This window comes from Adiantum capillus-veneris, chromosome 2 (genome assembly GCF_014529385.1).
Source record: "Adiantum capillus-veneris isolate H3 chromosome 2, ASM1452938v2, whole genome shotgun sequence".
In the NCBI taxonomy this organism is placed as follows: Eukaryota; Viridiplantae; Streptophyta; class Polypodiopsida; order Polypodiales; family Pteridaceae; genus Adiantum; species Adiantum capillus-veneris.
Window position 1 is genome coordinate 82,117,590 of NC_140932.1, and position 21,605 is coordinate 82,139,194.

General features: G+C 44.9%; 1 protein-coding gene across 1 annotated transcript in view; it reads left to right on the plus strand.

The window, feature by feature from the left end:
• The window catches only part of LOC147463080 (E3 ubiquitin-protein ligase AIP2-like), a 34,611-nt gene extending 13,839 nt beyond the window's left edge, over positions 1–20,772 (plus strand). The window contains exons 2-5 of the mRNA XM_086487158.1: positions 18,955–19,168; positions 19,250–19,512; positions 20,195–20,404; positions 20,484–20,772. Coding sequence (XP_086343284.1) covers positions 18,955–19,168; positions 19,250–19,512; positions 20,195–20,404; positions 20,484–20,633 — 837 coding nt within the window. The 3' untranslated portion in view covers positions 20,634–20,772. The remainder of the gene's footprint in view (positions 1–18,954; positions 19,169–19,249; positions 19,513–20,194; positions 20,405–20,483) is intronic.
• Positions 20,773–21,605: the final 833 nt, after the last annotated feature.

Consider the following 21,605-nt stretch of genomic DNA (forward strand, 5'->3'; position numbering starts at 1 on the left):
CTTGCAAGCGCCACTAGTGCAACAGCAAATAGGCAACCTACGCCGCGTACGGAGCTTGTTGATGCTCAAGCCCAGGTACTTCATGTGGCGCAGGAGGAAAGGGAACACTCGCATGTTGCGGAGTCGGGGACTCCAAAGCAGGTTCCTCCCGTGCTTGAACAGGTGGCTAGAACGCCTATTCCACAGGTTATGCCAGTTCAGCCCGCCACCTTTCAGAGCCAACATGCTGTTTTGAATGGACAGGGAGCTGATACCAGGCAATGCACTCAGTTTTTCCACCACCCACGGTACATCCTGGGTATTTCGGGGGTGGATCAGTGTTCCAAAGTATGGTTGGTTATGCGCCTGGAAGTCAGTCGCACATGCCAGGAACAGTGTTCGGGGGTATGCAAGGCATCATGCCAAACCCCATGTATGGTAGTATCGGCATGCAGCAAGGTTTCCACTGTAACCAGGGCCAGTTTGGGGTGCCACAGGGTCATTTTGGCATGGCTGGTTTTTCTGGACAGCAGCCAGATATCGCACCTCTGACGCAAAATGTGAATGGCCAAAACGTGCCAATCATGCCTACTACAGTGCCTATTTGCAGACCATTCCGTATGACAATTTGGGGGCACTAGAGAAGCCGAAGGCTTACAAAGAAGGTGGTGCAGCGGTAAAGTTCAGTACCTTCAGTGGTTTCGAGGATAAGACAAAGGCCCTCACTTTCCTCCAGCAGTTTGATACAGTTTATGCGGGAGGGAATTTTACAGAGGCCTCGAAGGTCAAGAAAGCTGCCACTTTCTTAAAGGACAATGCGCTTACATGGTGGACGACATTGTTAATGCAAGGACAGGCACCCGCCACTTGGGTTTACTTCAAGCAAATGTTTGCATCTGCTTGGCTATCAAATGAATTTGAAGCCGACGTCCTGACAGATTGGCACCAGCTTACTTCAGCTTCGTGCAAGAGCTTGCTGGAGTACAATAGGAGGTTTTGTAAAGCGTTACTCTCAGTGACCTCCTACAGATTTGTGCCATTGACAGAGCAGATAGAGAAGTACTATTGTGGGCTGCCTAAAGGGCTTCGCGATTACTGTACAAAGAACAGAGTGGCTACCCTTACTCAGCTTATGGAAGTTGCGAATACTGGTCTTGCCTTGTTGAAAGGAGAGGACAGTGGATTTTCGAGCAGTGACAAAGGAGGGCAGCAAAAGAAAAATTCAGCGAAGAAGCGCTTTGTGAAAACGGCTCCCGATGCGTCACAGGGATCAGAAAAGGCCACCAAAGACAAGGATTCAGCCGGGACTTTTGGAGCGCAGGCAAAGAAACAGAAAAGGAAGCCTTTTGTGCTCGAGGAAAAGAAGGTCCTAATGGCTGAGAACAAATGCTTTATATGCGAGCAGCCTGGTCACTTTTCTATCAATTGTCCACAAAGGAAAAGGCCAGCTGACTCAGAGGATAAAGAAGACCAGAAAGGCAAGAAGCCAAAACCCACGGCAGGTCTAGTGCTAGACATGGTGGGTGACAGGCCCAGCACAGATGCCAGTGAGTTATGTAGGGCATGGGGTAAAGTTACGGATCAGACGGCACTCATCTTCTTTGATCCAGGTGCCAAAGCCAACTTTATCTCACCAGAGTTAGCTATGAAGCTGGGCATCAGAGCTGAAGAAATGGGGTACACAGCAGAGGCAGGGTTGGCATGTCCTGGCCACTCAGAGTGTGTTACTCCCATCATTGGAAAACTGCCTCTGCATATTCAATTGTATGTGGACACTGAAGAGTTTTACATCATGCTGCTGGAAGGTTGTGATGCCTTGTTGGGGATCCCGTGGATGTTCCGAGTGCATGGAGTCTTGGATGCCTACAACAAAAAGATCACTGTACAGCATAGGGGCAAAACTCACATCTTGGATGTAAAGCTTAAAGGAGAGTCAATCCCTATTGTATCTGCTTCTGCTATCACTTCTGTAATAAAGAATCATCTTTCTGTGTACTTGATTTTTGCACGTGATGTCTCAGATAACGATCAGTCAAATTTATCTGTGTTAGATAAAGAAAGGTCAGCATTTTTGCAAAAGTTTAGTGACTGTTTTTCTGATTCATTACCGTCGCAATTGCTGCCAGAGAGACCTGAGGACCATCGGATAGATTTGGTGCCAGGGTGTAGCCCACCAAATAGACCTCCCTACAGGGTTAGTGCGGCGCAGCAGAAAGAGATTATGGGCCAGGTTGAGGAGTTATTAGAGAAGGGGCTGATTCAGCCTAGTTCTTCACCCTTTTGCTCCCCAGTGCTCCTAGTGCAGAAGAAGGATGGCTCATGGCGCATGTGTATTGATTACCATGCGTTGAATAAGAATACCATCAAGAATAGGTTCCCTATTCCTAGAATTGATGATATTCTCGATCGTTTAGAGGGTGCTGCAATTTTTAGCAGGATAGACCTTAAGAGTGGGTACCATCAGATTTGTATAAGGCCAGAGGATGTGCACAAGACTGCGTTTAGAACGAAATTTGGTCTTTATGAGTTTCTAGTGATGCCGTTTGGGCTAACAAATGCTCCTGCCACGTTCAACAGAATGATGGACCGGATTTTCCGCTCGCATCAACAGTTTGTTGGAACGTTCTTCGATGACATGATAGTGTATTCGAGGAATGAAGAGGAGCATAGGCGTCACTTGACCATTGTGTTCGAAGAGCTGCGCAGTCTCACAGGTTACTTGTCAATCCTAAGAAAAGTGAATTCTTCCTCGAAGAGATCCACTTTCTGGGCCACATAGTCTCAAAGGATGGTGTTAGAATGGATCCCGCAAAGGTCGAAGCTATCAAGACATGGCCAGACTTGAAGACTGTGCACGATGTCAGAAGCTTCTTGGGATTGTGTTCCTACTATAGAAGGTTTATCAGAAATTTTGCAGAGATAGCATCGCCTCTTCATGCATTGCAAAAGAAAGAGGTCACTTTCAGATGGACCAAAAAAGAGATTTCAGCTTTTAGTCTCTTAAAGGAAAAGTTGACTTCAGATCCAGTTATTGTTTTGCCAGATCTCAGGAAGTCATTTGTGGTCCAGTGTGACGCGTGTGGCAGTAGCATCGGAGCAGTGCTAATGCAAGATGGACGGGTAGTAGCTTATGAAAGCCGAATTTTGCAAGGGCCAGAGAGGACTATGCAAGTCTATGAGAAAGAGCTCTTGGCCGTGATTCATGCGCTTTCTAGCTGGAAGCACTACCTCTTAGGTGCTGATTTTGTTGTCCAAACAGATCATCAGACCTTGCGATACTTCTTGACACGGTCAAAGTTATCCGAAAAGCATATGCGATGGACAAAAATTCTTTCCATGTTCCACTTCCAGATTATGCATGTGGAAGGCAAGAAGAATGTTGTGGCTGATGCGTTATCAAGAAAGCCACAAATTTCAGCTGTGTCAATTCCTTATCATCATGAGCTAGATGACATGAAGGAACAGTATACTGCTGATGAAGATTTTGCAAGGATCTTTGAACAATTACAAGAGGGGCAACATCACGAGCACTACCTCCTCAAAGATGGTTTAATGATGATGCATGGCAGACTTTGTGTCACTAGGCCACTGTGACATAAGGTCATGGAAGAGAGTCATGTCCCACCGTATGCAGGGCATCGTGGCATTGATGCGACAGTTAAAGCGGTAGAGACATTCTTCTATTGGCCTACCTTGAGGAGAGATGTGGATGCCTTTGTGCGAGCATGCATAGTTTGCCAAAAGGTCAAGTTTGACAGGCAAAAGGCACCAGGGTTGTTACAACCACTGCCGATTCCGGATAAGCCATGGGAAAGCATTGCCATGGACTTTATCTGTGATCTTCCAAGAACGCCAACAGGGAGTGATGGTATATGGACCAATATTTGCAGGTTCAGCAAGCAGGCCCATTTTATCCCTATCAGGAAGAAGATAAAATCTGATCAGATGGCACGCTTGTTCATGTACAATGTGTTTAAGTACCATGGTATGCCACAATCGATTATCAGTGATCGTGATCCTCGCATGACCAGTTTGTTCTGGAGAGGATTGTTTGAGAACATGGGCACTACGCTCAAATTCTCGTCTTCGTTTCATCCACAAACTGATGGACAGTCAGAAGAGGCTAATCTACTGTCTTAGATCTGCTGAAATGCTATGTGTTAGATAATAAGGGCAAGTGGGAACAGTATTTGCCTATGCTTGAGTATGCGTACAATAATACGGTGCATTTGTCTACTGGCAAAGCACCTTTTGAGATTGTTGAAGGCGGCAAAAAGGTTCCTCCCATTTTGCATACAAAGGACAAGATCTTTGAGGCAGATCGATATGTTGAGAACATGGATGAGATGTATAAGAAAATTAAAGCTGCCTTGGAGAAGACTCAGGCAAAGCAAAAAAAGGCTGCTGATCGTCACTGTCGTGAATTGCTACTATCACCTGGTGATTGGGTTCTGTTAAGGTTCGAAAAGGCAAGGTTAAAGAAGATGAAGGGCAAGGAACGGCTGTTTCCTAAGCTCAGCATGCGTTACTATGGGCCTTTTCAAGTGCTTGACAAGATCAGCGATGTGGCTTACAGGCTAAAATTGCCTGATGCGTGGAAGATTCATAATGCGTTTCACGTGAGTCTTCTAAGACCCTTCATGGGTGATGTGCTAGAAGATATCCCAGATGAGGATCAGCCAAAAGTTGAGGAACTTGATGAGATCTTGGTATCTTAGCAAGTTTTGGTACATAAGGACAAAAAAGTTAAAAGGACAAGTTGCAAGCCGCTATTTGGTGAAGTTCAAGAACTATCCGCCTATGGATGCAAAGTGGATGGAAGAGCATGAACTGTCAGAGTCACCAAATGTATTGCAGCTTTACCTTGAAGCCTTTGGGTTACAACCTACTTATGCCCCAACCCAACGTGTGAAAAGGAGGGGTAATGATAGAGCTAGTACATCAAATGTACATATGAATTCAGTGCCATAGATGGAAATGGAAAAAGGTGAAGGTCTCATTAAGTCATTTGTATCTATGTATGTTACGACCTTTCTTGCGGATACATGCGATGATAAAAGAGTGTTAATAGCACAAGATGATCAATGGCGTGTATTTTATGGTATGCAATCGAGGACGTTTGCGATTTCAAGAGGGGGGTATGTCACGAGGACGTGGCAGTTATTAACCATGTCACAAAGATGTGGCAACTGCTAACCTTGGTTGTTGGTTTCTTTCCAATGGGGTTTATTTTATTTGTTTTGAGACCCTCTTTTTGAAGTAGCAAACGGTCGGACATTGTATGACCAATGTGAATGGTAGATTCACCCGCAGACGGGAAGTGGTCGGCACTGGAATTCGTATGGTAAGAGGATGTCTAGGCTCAGAGCAAGATCATATAGGTCCCCCCGTCGCACTTAGTAAGTTGGTGGATACTAGGAAGTGAACTCAATTAAGGCGTAAAGTCAAGGTGGGACTACCAACAAAAAGTATCCGACAGTTGGGCCACATTGCACTTTTGGATGCGGTCCCAATGAGGATAGATGGTCAGAAGACCAGTGGGAGCCCAACGGAAGCATCTCCTAAAATTTAGGGAACTGCTATTTTGGGCTGTGAAATGTGTTCGCGTCATTACCTCCGGTATGACTAGGGGAACATTTTACAACTCTGCCGCGAAGTCAACTGGGCAACCGGTCAGGATATTTTTAAGCGGCGAACCCGAAACGGGAAAATGCTTGAAAATGCGTCAAGTGGAAAATTCTCATGCACTTGCCTCTTGCAGAAAAATGGGCGCTGATTTTTAAGGCGGGAGAGGCCTCATTTCAGTTTTTGTCACAGGTTAAGAGCTATGGAGTGCTTCCTTTCCCTCTCATGTACAGTGTGGTGCTAGGAGTGATGCCCTGCACACTACACACTACTCTCTCTCTCCCCTATGTGCAGTTATGTGATGCCCCACAAGAGGGCTCTTCATTTGACTGATGTACAGTTGTGTGGGTTCATGCTTTTGTGTTGAGGCAAGAGCCTCCTTGAGTAGGAACAGGGGTAGCTGACTGCTACTCCAAAGCAGGCACTGGTGAGGGTTATAACCTCACCGTACAGGTGCAAAATCAGCGCTGTGTATGCGCTGTAATTTGACTGTTTTTCAGCCATATGGATGCCAAGACACTTGGGAATCGTGCCCCACTGGCGGAGGACAGCTAGGGGACTGTTTGGGGCTGAAACAGGGCAAAAACCAGTAAATACAGCGTGCTGAATTTACTGTTTTTGGGCAGGAATCAGAGGGTATACGCCAGTGCAAGTGAGTTCTAGCAGGGGAATTGGTTTCGCGCAAGTTTTGGGGCTGTTATGTTGCCGAAATTTGGCCAAATCAAATGGTATCTAGGTGGATACACGTGAAGGATTCCCAGGACCTTACCTTGTAATTTACCCTCCTAAAGAATAAAGAAATACCGAAAGGGGCGCCAATTTTGGGGCCTACAGGTTGTCGGCGTCTGCTCGGAGCATTCTAGCTTCCGAGCCGTGTGTGTGATTAAGTGTTAATTCCCAGTACAGGTCTCCTTTGTAAAGTGCTGTGTGTGTGTGTCTAAAGTAAAGAATTTCGGGTGAAAGCCAACGCCTACCGCCCTACGGGCCGGTTTCAGTGCGCGACCCTGTGGGTAGGGTTTGCAGGGCATCTCTACGATGCTCGCTGCCCTCTCTCTCTCTCTCTCTCTCTCTCTCTCTCTCTCTCTCTCTCTCTCTCTCTCTCTCTCCCCCCTAGGTAGTAAACAACCGTCTGAGAACTTGTACGGACAAGGAGAATCCGACTGATTTATTTTATCCATATAGTATTTGCTTTAGATTGGGTAAATGGATTGTACACCAATGTACACTAAACCCTTGAGCACAGTTCAGAGCACTCATCTTGAGTGAAAGAGCAAGTCGAATGGTAGTCTCAGCGGGGTCGGGCGAGGGGACTTTGGAGGAGTCCCTCTGTGGCGGAGCTTGAGTCTGCTGTGAAGAAAAGGCGAAGAGTCGTTGACGAGAGGAGGCCTTCTGTGCTCGAGTACGTCGAGGAAGATGATGATCTCAGTCAAGCAGAAAACCGGGGATGCGAGGCGGGGCTGGCGGGATTGGGAGGTGGGGCTGGTGGGCTGAGGCGAATGGCGAGGCGGCAGTCAGGTAGAGCAACAGCGAAGGGCGGCGGGCGGGCAGCGGGCAGGGTGACGGGCGGGGTTGGGTAGCGGGCAGTAGGCGGGGCGGGGGGCGCGCTGGGGGACTGTGCGCAGCAGGTGAGGCCAAAAGGGCGCGCGGGGGGGGGGGGGGGGGGGGGGGGGGGGTAGGGGGCGATGGTGAGAGGGGGGGCGCGCCAGCAGCAGCGAGCGCTCTCTGGAGAAGGTGATGAGCATGATGGTTTGCATGATTAAGATGTGATTTCTCACAAGCATGATGATTTGCAGGAAGATGATGTGATTATTCATGAGCATGATGATGTGATTGTTCACAAGGATATGGTTTAGTTGCCACTTTTTCTAGTGAAGCTAACTTCATTGCAGATTCGTTCGATCACGGAGAACCGATCTTGGCTCTCGAGTCGAGGTCCAAAGAACCCTCTCAGGAAGTATTATGTGTTCAAATGATTAGTCAGCACGCATCGTTGGAGTGTTTCATTCGTGCTCGTTTCTTGTATTTTAGTCAGCGTCTGTATGTGATCCCTTTTCATAGGCATGCCATATTGTACGTTGAGCACGATTCACTCATGAATGAGCACGGATGTATGCGGATTTCTCATGAAAAGCTGAAAAGTATCCATTTCAGGAAGTCACATTCCATGTCTCTTCCTTGGTACGACAGTCATAGAAAGAGCACAAGAAAGATTGAGCATCAAGCATGGGCATTTTCATTATGATTTGCCACAGTTGATTGATTTAGATCAGAAAGTCACGATTCCACCTCATTGTTTGCGGGTGTTTGATGAACGGTTTGACACTCCATCTCTATGTTCATCTACATTGCATGCACAGACTCTACTACAAAGTAGTATTTTTCCAGTCACTTTACATGGAATGGGTATGTTCATGTTTTTGTGTTGGAAGTGGTTTCATGAATTTTTAGCCTTGGAGATTCTTGAAGAAGAGAGACGCATGACTATAGACGAAGTTGAAGCATCGAAGGAGCCACAAAAGACTTTGTATCGCTTTCGGCGCGGCCCAAAGAAGCAAGCGTTGCAGACCTTTATGAAGTTCAAGTATCCATGACCTACGCATCTGAGTGGGCTGGCGAAGAGTCCTTTCAAGGATTCCAGACTTTGTTGGCGGTCTCCCTTGACGCCATACAATTCGGTACCATTACCTCACTTTGAAAAGGAGGGAATGTCACGTGACACATCCAACGCTATGTGTTCGTGGAGAATGTTAGGTGCAGCAGAATGATTGTTTACGCTTTGCTCAAGATGACTGCTCCGAACTGTGTTCAAGGTTCTTTTTCGTTCTTATGGAAGGTAGAGCCTTCCGTTCTTAATGAGAGAATGCTATGATCACAAACAAAGTGAATGGACACTGTGCGTGTAAGTGTGTGAGACTGAGAGATAGAGAGAAGAGAGATACGACACCAGAGACGTAAAACCCTCCTCCGAAGGTCCCACTCTTGTCGGCGAGAGTGGTCTACTTATTGATTGCACAAAGTGGTACAATGCGAATGCAATGGACTGATGCAACTTGGAACTATGCTGGCGATGACGACGGGGATGACGACAACGACTTTAGGGCTGAAATCTGTGGTCTTCTATCTGCTGAATTTCGGGGCTGTTTCGGTGGCTGAGAATGACTGTTTTGGCTGCGTTTTCGAGGGCTGAAAATGGGGGTCTTTGTGGCTGAATCTGATGCTAATCCTGCATGCTGAAAATGCTGCTGCAAGTGCTACGTTTATGGCTGAAAATGAAAACGCTGCTGCATCTGCTAACGCTAGGGAAAAACGCTGGCCTTTCTGGGACTGTTGGCGATCAAGGGATGGCTGAAAACGCCAGGATTGTGGAAGTGCTAGCGATATGTGAAAATGCTGGGGCCGAGTGTATCTGCTGCGGGAATGGGCTGAAGTGGGGAAGTGGCTCGCGATGGTGAAGTCCCAAACTGAAAACGCTAGGCTCATGGAGAGGAAAACGCCAGGCTTGGGGGGTACTCCGGGTTCCTGCTGAGAAGATGCCTGTTGAGCATGTGCTCCTGCTGCCTCTTCTGCCAGAAAGTGCTAACTTGGGTTTGCTTATATATTAACTTAGCAAAATTGCCCTACCTACTTTTGTTGGAAAGTCACTTAAAAATAATAAGTGAAAAATACCAAAAATAGGGAAAATAGGCTAAATGCACTGGAAAATTCCCTTAATTGAATCTGATGGATTCTGAAGGGAATATTGATGATCATGCTGTGGGCAACCAGAGGATATGCATCTACACTAAGTGTCTGGACATGCACGGTCTGCGAACAGACTCACAAAAGTGCCAGATCACTTCCTATTCTAGACTGACTTGACTGAACTGAACCTTGATCATGCTGTAGCTTATTCACAGACACATAGGGTTGGATGTGTCACGTGACATCCCCTCCTTCTCAAAGTGAGGTCTTGGTACCGAACTGTATGGCGTCGAGGGAGATCGCTAATCGCATTTGGAATCCTGGAAGGGACTCTTCGCCGGCCCACTCTGATGTGTGGGTCGTGCGGTACTTGAACTTCATAAAGGTCTGCAATGCTTGCTTCTTTGGGCCGCGCCAAAAGCGACACAAAGTCTTTTGTGGCTCCTTCGATGCTTCAACTTCGTCTAGAGTCATGCTTCTTTCTTCTTCAAGAATCTCCATGGCTGAAAATTCCTGAAACCATTTCCAACACAAAACCATGAACATACCCAGTGAGTGGAAAAAATCTTGTCTTCTCTAAAGAGTGTGTATGCAATGTAGATGAACATAGAGACGGAGTGACAACCCGTTCATCAAACACATGCAAACAATGAGATCGAATCTTTCTCTTTTGATGCAAAGCAATCAACTGTGGCAATTCACAATGGAAATGCCCATGCTTGGTGCTCATACTTGCATGTGCTCGTTCGGAAACTGTGTCATGCCAAGGAAGAGACATGGAATGTGACTTCCTGACATACATACTTTTCAGCTTTTCATGAAAAATCCGCATACATTCGTGCTCATTCATGAGTGAAACGTGCTTAACATACAATATGTCATGCCTAGGAAAAGGGATCACATAACGATGCTGACTAAAATACAGGAAACGATCACGAATGAAACATTCGAACAATGCGTGCGTATTAATCATGCGAACACATAATACTTCCTGTGAGGGTTCTTTGGACCTAGGCTCGAGAGCCAAGATTGCTTCTTCTTGAATGATCGAATCGTCCTGTGGGGGTTCTTTGGACCTCGACTCGAAAGCCAAGATCTGTTCTTCGTGATTGATCGAATCTGCAACAAGGTTAGCTTCGCTAGAAAAAGCATCCACTAACACATAATCTTAGTGAACAATCACATCTTCTTCATGCAACTCATCATACTTGTGAGAAATCACATCTTGATTATGCAAATCATCATGCTTGTCATTGTCATCCAAATCATTGGCATCCGAATCATCATGCTTATCATTGTCATTCAAATTATTATCATGCTTCACACAATCATGCAAATCCTGTGTATCATGCGTTGGAGAAGAAGAGACTGAGAGAGTCTCCTTTCCCCAAATCTCTTGCATCTGTGCCTGAACTTGAGAATAGAGTCGCCATAACTCTTTGTTTTGTCGGTCACTCTGTTCTTGTATTGCTTTCAAGTCGTACTAACGTTGTATGGCTGCCATTTCTTCTTTGTAGTCACGATCTATGGCTGCCCTTTGTTCTTCATAGGCCTTTCTTTCTGCTTCTCTTTCTGCTTTGTCTTCTGTGTGTCTGCGTTTCATTTCTACCATTCTTGCTGCATTTCTTGCTTCGCGTTGTAAATTCTGTTTCATAAACAACAGCTCCAACTCCTCCATTGGAGTTAGTGCAATTGGTGTCGTAGATGGGGAAGGGGGAGGGTCGGAAAAACCTCCTGGTGGGGAAAATTCTTCTTCGCCTCTCTTAATGCTCATCACCTCCAAGCGAAGTATCCATTCCGCTTCGAGTGATGATCATTCTGAAGTCGTGGGTTCTTGTGGTCTTGGGTTCTTAAGTTCGCGAGGAACTTGGGTTCTTGGGGGTCTTGGGTTCTTAAGTTCACGAGGAACTTGGGTTCTTGAGGGTCTTGGTTCTTGGGGTTCTTGAGTTCTTGAGGTTTTTGCGGGTCTTGAGGTTCTTGAGGTTTTCTTTCGCTTGCAAACCGTGTTTGAGAAGGATCTTCTCTTCACCCGAGTTCTACTCCCTTCTGCGGGTGCACCCCTTGGCAGCCTTGCGCTCACACCAAGGTTGCTTTTTCCCACCTCACGTCGATTGGCCGGCCGCTAAGTGCACTGTTCGCTCTCAATGAGTGAAAAGAGACACAAGGGGAGGCTGGACAAGCCCTTCTTTCTTGGGATTCCTCTCACTCTTCAACAAAACACAATTAGGAATCGACACGCCCAAGCGAACTTGGGTTCGTGCGACCTCAACAAGCAAAAAAAATTCTGTGGTTCTTGTGGTTCTTTCCTTGAGTGATACAAAACACTGCCAAAGCTCTGATACCAATGTCAGGTGTAGCGGAATGATTGTTTGCGCTTTGCTCAAGATGACTGCTCCGAACTGTGCTCAAGGTTCCTTTTCGTTCTTATGGAAGGTAGAGCCTTCCGTTCTTAATGAGAGAATGCTATGATCACAAACAAAGTGAATGGACACTGTGCGTGCAAGTGTATGAGACTGAGAGATAGAGAGAAGAGAGATACGACACCAGAGACGTAAAACCCTCCTCCGAAGGCCCCACTCTCGTCGGCGAGAGTGGTCTACTTATTGATTGCACAAAGTGGTACAGTGCGAATGCAATGGACTGATGCAACTTGGAACTATGCCGACGACGACGACGGGGATGACGACGACGACTTTAGGGCTGAAATCTGTGGGCTTCTATCTGCTGAATTTCGGGGCTGTTTTGGTGGCTGAAAATGACACTTTTGGCTGCGTTTTCGAGGGCTGAAAATGGGGGTCTTCTGCAAGTCTTTGTGGCTGAATCTGATGCTAATCCTGCATGCTGAAAATGATGCTGCAAGTGCTGCGTTTATGGCTGAAAATGAAAACGCTGCTGCATCTGCTAACGCTAGGGAAAAACGCTGGCCTTTCTGGGACTGCTGGCGATGAAGGGATGGCTGAAAACGCCAGGACTGTGGAAGTGCTAGCGATATGTGAAAATGCTAGGGCTGAGTGTATCTGCTGCGGGAACGGGCTGAAGTGGGGAAGTGGCTCGCGATGGTGAAGTCCCAAACTGAAAACGCTAGGCTCATGGAGAGGAAAACGCCAGGCTTGGGGGGTGCTGCGGGTTCCTGCTGAGAAAATGCCTGTTGAGCATGTGCTCCTGTTGCCTCTTCTGCCAGAAAGTGCTAACTTGGGTTTGCTTATATATTAACTTAGCAAAATTACCCTACCTACTTTTGTTGGAAAGTCACTTAAAAATAATAAGTGAAAAATATCAAAAATAGGGAAAATAGGCTAAATGCACTGGAAAATTCCCTTAATTGAATCTGATGGATTTTGAAGGGAATATTGATGATCATGCTGTGTGCAACCAGAGGATATGCATCTACACTAAGTGTCTGGACATGCACGGTCTGCGAACAGACTCACAAAAGTGCCCGATGACTTCCTATTCTAGACTGACTTGACTGAACTGAACCCTGATCATGCTGTAGCTTGTCCACGGACACATAGGGTTGGATGTGTCACGTGACAGACAAGCTAGAGCATGACCAGGGTTCAATTCAGTCAAGTCAGTCTAGAATAGGAGGTTATCTAGCACTTTTGTGAGTCTGTTCGCAGATCGTGCATGTCGAGACACTTAGATTAGATGCATATCCTCTGGTTGCACACAACATAATCATCAACATTACCATCAGACTTTATCAGGATCATTTTACAAAGAAAAAAACCTATTTTCCCTTTTTTTGACATTTTTCACTTATTTATTAAGTGTTTTTTGTTGGGAAACTGGTTAGGGCAAATTGAGTAGTGAAATATACAAGGAAACCTAGTGCTAGCAGTTCTGGCAGAAGAGGCAGTAGGAGCATTGCTCAATAGGCAACTTCTCAAGCAACAACCATCAAAGACCAGCGTTTTGAAGGCCCCCCACTTCAGCATTTTTCAAGCATTATAACCAGCGTTTTCAGCCCCTTGAAGACCTGGCGATTTCAGCCCATAGACCTGGCGTTTTCAGCATTGAAGGACCAGCAGACTCAGTCCAATTCGGCGATTCCAAAGACCAGCAAACCAGCGTTTTTCTGCATGATAAAACAGCGTTTTTTCAGCAGATCAGCCAGCGTTTTTCATAACCATGACCAGCGTTTTTAGAGAAAGCAGAGACAACGTTTTGAACCAGCAAGGCAACGATTTGCAGCAGCAGAACTCAGCGTGTTAGCAGCAGCAAAATTCAGCAGAAGACCCATCAAATTCAGCAACAGAAGAACATAGTGTTTCCAGTCGTCGTCGTCGACATGCTCGTCGTCACCGTCGTCTTCAGATTTAGATCGACATAGCCTCACTTAGTTTTGCATCAGCATCTTATACCAGATTGTGCAATCAATAGCATAGACCTCTCTCGCCATCGAGAGAGGGGCCCTTGGAGGAGGGTTTGATAACTTCCCGGTGTCGTATTCTTTTCTCTCTCTATCTCTCAGTCTCAACATCTTCACGCACAGTGTCTATTCACTTGTTTGTTATCACTTGCACTCTCTCGTTAAGGGAACGGAAGGCTCTCCCTTCCGTAAGTAAAAGGAACCCTGGAGCACAGTTCGGAGCACTCATCTTGAGCAAAGTTCAACTTTCTCTTCCGTTGCACCTTACAGGAAGTGCACGTACCGTATACATCCTACGGGGAGAGACTGCGGGACCCTGTGGGTAGGGTTTGTAGGGCATCTCCTTGGTGCTCGCTGCCCTCTCTCTCTCTCTCTCTCTCTCTCTCTTTCTCTCTCTCTTTCCCTAGGCAGTGAACAACCGTCTCAGAACATGTACAGACAAGGGGAATCCGGCTGTTTTATTTTATCCATATAGTATTTGCTTTAGATTGGGTAAATGGATTGTACACCAATGTAATAACTCAATGCAAGACTAAAATACACTCGAATGGATGTAGCCGCAATAACTCTTTAAGATGAAGCACTTTCTTCACAATGGAGTTTCCCCATGCTGTTCGCATGGAGTTGTCGCTGATTGCTTCACGGGATTTCTTCTTTCACCAATATGAGTTGTCTGGCAAAGTGCTTATCGGATTTGGCCCCCCTGACATTGTCACTTGTTTCTCCGACTCGTTACTAGTTGTTTGATGGTAGGACTTGCCAAGCAATCTTACGTTACCTATGTCACAAACTATTGATGTGTCAACCACCGAAGACCAAGGGAGCTAGGACTCCTTGAGCCTAACCCCAGCTACTCTACAGATCTTGGCTGAGGGGACTAAATCCTAGCAAAAGAAGAAGGAAAGATCAACTTACTGAAGATGGCCGAGGGGCCTAAAAGACAAAAGGGATTAGGATAAAAAATCCTAACCCAACCTACTTAAAGATCATTGGCCGAGCCTAAAATAAACCAGGGTGCTTGCTTTTGGACAGATGCTTTTATAACTAACGCTTTTCATGTGAGACGTTTTTGATAGGCCAAGGGCCTTCAAATATGCTGTGTGGGCTCTCTCTCTCTCTCTCTCTCTCTCTCTCTCTCTCTCTCTCTCTCTGTGTGGCATTCTACCACGGAGAAGCAGAACAGAGTTCCAAGAGCTTGTACCTTGTGGAAGCAATATAAAGAAATATAGAAAGGGACGCCAGGGTTTGGGGCCAGTGTCTTCTGGGAGTGAACTCCGCCACTCCGTATCTCACGTGGACACTCTCTCTCTCTCTCTCTCTCTCTCTCTCTCTCTCTCTCTCTCTCACACACACACACACACACACACACACACACACACATACACAATTCAGTTGTCTTTGCAGTTGGCATGTGGTGCCATCCTGTTAAAGCGGTATTAGAGCTTCAAGCGTGTGCTTTTCTGAAAGCATTCCGCTCCATCACGAGCAGACACAGCAAGATGATTTCAGATTATATAGAAATTTTTTTCTTTTTCGGTAGAGAAACCGGTCCTACGTTAACCTACGGATGGAAGTGATGGAGTGGGATGAAGAAGAAACGACAAGAGGAGGAGAAGAAGCAACAAGAGTTCGTTTTTACCGTAAAATGCTCTAAAAATATGCTTTTCGATGCTTTTATGTGTTGCAGAGGCCTGTAAAAATCTCTTCAACGGTTGAGAATTTGGATATGCAACAGAAGTTACTTGGTTCTTTCGACGAGCCCTACGCCTTGACGTGAGCGGATTTTGATTCCGACAATTTTGATGAATTAGAGTTTTAGCAGTAAATTAGGGTTTTCGCTGAAAATTTCAACACGTGTAAAATTAATGTTTTGGGAAGCTCTTTTATTTGTGTGTAGATAACAGGTGATAGGAGCGAGAAATATGCATTTGGAAGCATTTGGGAACATAGAGTTGGACATCCAGTCTTTTGCAACGAGAAGAACCCTTTGCTTGAAAGTACTGTTTGGAATTCGCTTGGAATAAAACCGACATGTTTTGAACTGGTTTTGGTTCCGATTTGAGATTGCTTGATTTTTGTTTTGATGTTGGTTTCAATGATTTGTGGTTTACTCATGGCTCGGGCGTTTCCAAGAGGCGTATTGAAGAGAAAATTGGTGTTTGTTAATGGCCGAATATCTCGGCTCATGCTTTTTCGGGAGGAGTGTTCATGTTAGTTGTAGAACCTCTGAACGATGCGTTTAGTTGTACTTGGAGCTTCCAAGCGGCGGAGGTTGCGGTGTGAGGAGCGTTTGGTTGTAGCAATCCTCTGTATCTCATGACCCGGATCTTTTTGGGTTATTTGTGGGGGGAGTGATGAGGTAGTCGTTGATTGTTTGTCTGGGAGGAGCGTTTATCGGCTTGTTTTTATGTCCTGTAACATGTATCTGTAATGCATCATGATGTGTCAACCAGTGAATATTCCTAATTGGGTGAGATTGCTTGGATATGTAACTTTAGTGCATCAAGAAACTCCTTCAAAGATCAGTGTGGTTTGGGTGTGATGGCTAATTTTGCTTCGCCAAAATATCAAGAGCTTTGATATGGAATGAGAAAATTGATTGAAACCCTCGAGATCGACCCTTTGAATGACCCTTAGATATTTTTGATCTAACTTGAGTTGTTTTGTAGATATAATTGTGGACGATTACTCTTCTTTCAAGAGGGGGGAATGTCACAAACTGTTGATGTATCAACCACTGAAGACCAAGGAGGTTAGGACTCCCTAAGCCAACCTATAGATCTCGACTGAGGGGCCTAAATCCTAGCAGAAGAAGAAGTAGAAGAAGAAATTATCAACTTACTGAAGATGGTGGAGGGGCCTAAAAGAAAAAAGGGGTTAGGATTAAAATTCTAACTCAACCAACTTAGAGATCATTGGCAGAGCGCTTGCTTTTGGACTAGATTCTTTGAGTTGCAGACGACAGAGAGCGTGAGAGAGAGAGGTTGCTGCAGATATTGGTCGTGTGATAATAATCATACGCTTTTCAATGTTATGTTTTTATTATATGAGGGTACAAGTATGAGCGTCACTTAAGTGATCCTAGGGGTGGTTCACACCCAAAGAATAAGAATGTATAAAAAATATACAAGAGAGGTGGCCAGAGGGCCTGTAGACCCAACAACCTCCCACTTAAAGGCCCGATGTGGTACTTTTAAGTAACTTCCACCAAGTGCAAGCAATGCTGATGTTGTGTCTTAGCAAGACACTTAGTGAGAACATCTGGAGGGTTATCTTGTGTTTTGGCCTTTGTCAGTGTGACAAGGCCATTATCCAATACCTGTCGTATAAAATGGTACTGAACATCTATGTGTTTGGTATGAGCATGGAACGTGGCATTGTTAGCCAGGCATACAACACTTTGACTATCACAACCAATCACTGGAGCATGTGCTGGAAGACCAGAAGTCCTCACAAGACGGCCAAGCCAAATGGCTTCTTTTGAAGCTTCTGTGATTGAAATATATTCAGCCTCTGTAGTGCACAGTGCAACAAAAGATTTAACCATTGGTAGATTTCCGAGTGTCAAGATCTCTTGCCATGTCTGAATCACAGAATCCCCGCATTGACAATGTACCCTTTCCATAACATATGCATGTATCCTATGTACCTTTCAAGTACCTGAAAATGCTCTTCACTGCCTCCCAGTGTGGTTTGCCAAGATTAGACATGAACCTGCTAACAACTCCCATTGCATAAGCAATATCCTGTCGTGTAGCAACCATGGCATATATCAAAGAACCATAGGCTAATCCATAAGGAATACCCTCCACGCTCCAGTCGACGAAGAAAGCTCTGCCAAGATTCTCCCCCCAGCAAGTGCGAGACCACACGAAGGTTCTGCATCCGAGATGACTCCACCTCATCATTCGAGTCAGGAGATGTTACCTTGAGATTTTCTTCACCGATTTCTGTGTTTTGCAGCTTTCCTCTCTAGTGTGAGAGCAGTAGCAGTAGTTTCCTTACACATAGTGTACCCAGTGACCTACGGAATTCAAGGTCTGCTTTTCTCATACACGACTATGGACTTCTGGAATTTGAGGAGTGCTTTCTCACACACAAGGCACCCACTGATCTACCGTACTCGAGGTTTGCTTTCTAACACAAGCTCCTCGGTGAACTATGGAACTCAAGGGCTGAAATCCCCTATGAAAGCAGGCTCACACCTGCCTTTTAGCTCATGCTACCAAGGAGGCTTCTTGCGTTTTTGAAAGCCATAAGTGGTGATGTCACCATCATCCCATCAGCCTCTCTGTGACCAGTCCCATCTGAGGTTTTGCTGATATCAATGCAGTCATCAGCCCCTTCATTCTTCTCCGGCCATTGAAGGTGCTACATCTGCTGCCATCTCTGCCCACCATCTTCCCCATCTTTGCTGCTGAATACCTCTGTATTTTCAGCGATCTACTTGCTGACAGATCTACGTTTTTGCAGCTGGAAATTAGCCCTTGAATCTTCTCACATTGGGTGTGCAAATGACTCCGAGATATTTCCCATGCTGGCCATACGCAGCCAGTGGTATTTGCTTTCTATTGCATAAACGGAATGTACAACAGGTGCTATACCTCAATGCACAGGATGACTTGACTATAGGCCTTAAGGAGATTACCGCCACAGTTACTCTTCAAGATAAAGCACCTCAGGGGCTGATCTGATCCACCAATCGGAATTGATTCGATGTGCCCGTAATGGGGTGGGGGCCCATGAGAGGGTGGGTCTATGATTCTCTATATCAAATCTCCCATCTCTTCTCATAAGTCTGCCTATCTACATTGAGAGATCCCTCTCTCCATACTCATTCTGAGATAGGAATTATTAGTAATGCAAAGTCTCATTCGCTAATGCAAGGTTGACTGATCAATTCTGTCTAATCTCTCAATTTGTTGCATCTACTTCTCGTGCTGATGTCCCATACTTCTCAATTTGTTGCATCTACTTCTCGTGCTGATGACTCACACAGCCTCTAACAAAAAATACGTGATTGCAAGAAAGTTGTTTCAACAGCACTTTGATGATCGTTTGGAAAATGTTTAGTTTTGTTGGTAGCTGACACAGAAAAGGCAGTCAGGTATATCGCTTGCATGACAGAGAAACCCCTTCTAAATATTCGTTTCACAGGTTTTTTTAACATTCCCTTCGTGTACCAATTTTGGCATCCATTTGTGAAATTTCAGTCTGCTCATTTATTGCCTTCTCTCAGTACCTGTACAGGATAGTGTATCGCTTTGATTTAGTCGTGGTGTTGGGGGATGCAGATTTACACCACAGTATGCAGGGCTGCTACATTGTTGAAGACTCGTTATACAGCTGTAGGCTTTTGGATGGCGGGCTTACAGCTATTCGAAGCAACTCAAAAGGTGGTGAGTAAGCCCGAAGAGAAAGAAAGCATGAAATCATATATCGCAAAAGCGTGTGAAATTATTGGAGATTTGCAGCAGGAAACTCCTGCCGTGCAACAGGCAGGAAGAGGTGGGGTCTATGTTTTTTTGTTCATCTGGGTATTGCAATTTGGTTTCTCGATGAGGTTAACGATTCTTTTATATGGTGTAGGTCCAGGGTTCTTGTTTGAGGGACAACTAACGGTAGACCCAGAGCCGCCTCGTCCAGCTTGGCTAGTGGCACATAATTTGCTAACTGCTTTAGTGTCAGAGCATGAACAGAGAAATGCAAACCCAGGTCAAACGTCCGGAACAAATGCTCCTCAGTTGGATCCGTTCATGACTGATGATCTGGTGGAACTGATGATGCAGAGGGAAAATGGGCTGAGTGACTTTGGCACAGGATTGGAGGAGGCAATAGAAGCAACCCTTCAGGTAACATTCTGTGACCATCTTCTTGCCATGCAAGACACTGCTTTGAGGTAAAATTGCACTTGATGTAAGGATGGCAATCGTTCTGGACCCTATCGTGCGACTTTCCCTATCTGAATGAATAATATTGGAGTCATATACTTGCAAGCAAACCTCACTTTGTTATTCATTTTATCTCAATCTCATTGCTTCAAATTATGCACTCAAGGTTTTGAATTGAAAGGTTTACTTTTGCATTGATTGAAAATCTCCAAATTCTAAACTGTGGATATTTCTTTCAGCCCTTCACCACAGTGACTAGAATGAGAACAGCTATCTCAAAAGCCAAAACGCCCTTTTTCATACATCAAAACTGTTCTTGTTCACCTGCTGCTTTTATGAAAGTTATTTATTGTATATATCCTTTTGCAAATTTTCGTGCCTGTGAGATGCATAGTCATCCCCCAAACTCCCCGAAACTTTCGCTTCCCTGTTTCCATTTCCATCACCCTCTCTCCCTATAGTCACTGGTTTCGCCGTTTCCCATAACTATTGTAAGATGGCTTTTTGGTTTTTTTCAACAATCATGAGTTTCGACTCAAGGTGGTTTGGTGCCTTTGTGTGCTGACAACCTGGCCTTACAAGATTTTTGGATCCTCACTATGTAAAGCTTTGCCTCAACCATTGCTGGGTTCAATTTGCACAGGAGGCTGGTGCCATGCCCCGTGGGACCCCGCCAGCATCGAAAGAAGAGGTTGCAAAGTTACCTGTACACGATGTGACGGAGTCTTTGCTTAAGCAGCTCGGTGGAGAGGTGGAATGTTGTGTGTGCAGAGAACAACTAGCTATAGGAGACCAGATGCAGGAAATGCCATGTAAACACCAATACCATCCGGACTGTTTGAAACCATGGCTGGTATGATTCTTTTGGTTCATTAGAGCTCAAGTCTCTGTGAAAACCCTTCTGACGATGTGGATCTTGTTATGAATGGCAGGATGAACGCAATTCATGTCCGATATGCCGGTTCGAGCTTCGAACCGATGATCACGATTATGAAAGTAAAAAGGAGCGGGACAAGGAGTTTGAGGAGGAAAGGAAAGGTGCTGAAAATGCTGTTCGTGGTGGAGAGTTCATGTATATATAATAATTTAATACGCATTGAGTCATGAATGTACGGGATTTGTAGTGGGTTGTCACATTTCTTTCCAATTTTCATATGTTGTATGTAAATGTAAAGTTCTTTCAGGGGCCTTAATTTATAAGCAAAATGATGTTTAGGTTCTTGAGTGTATTTTTTGTGCATAGTTTATATTGACAATTTCTCTACTCATGTCATGGATATCCTTAGTTTCCTTTGTCAATGGTTTTACCACAATACTAAGTGAAATATAAAAGAAGCAGAGAAAGTAGGTGAGTTAATTGTTGAAAAGGTGCAAAAATGCAGCAACTTTTGTTCATTGTAATGAACGATGGTCACGCCGCACCTTATATATACAACACTTCTCTTAGGTTTCTCTAAATTTCATTAAATTGGGGTTTAACATGGATTTTCAAATAATTGCTCAACCAAGTAAACATAAAAAGGGTTATCAAAATCAAGCCCTCTTGTTTACTTTGTAGAGAAGTGGTTTATTGAGTGACGACCTGAGGTGAAGATAACGATATTCCATTTTGGATGTCCTTGTTTTGGATGGCAAGTTGTGAAACATTTGGTGTGAGAATTTCTTGTCAAGGCAACATGTGAATGGTTTCTTCTGTAAAGATCTTTATCTTCAATACCATTTTGTTGCATAAATCTTGCTGTAGTTGAGATTTGGTGTTGTGTACAAGTCCCGTGTAGGTATTCGAATGATGGACTAGGTGAGAACAGTAAGGACTTTGCATATTCCAAAAGCATGATAAGTATGATGAGATTATAATCCTAACCAAAGAGGCTTTTATGCCTATCAACATATTTGTCATTTCAATTTTATGAAATTGATTTCCTTTGGTGAACATTTCAATCTATGGAATATATATGCCAATAAGATCAAATTTCAATTTGCATTCTTTGTTGTTTTGTGGACTTCACATCCTCAGTTGATGTCAAGTTTCAAGAGCTAGAGATTGCAACCAA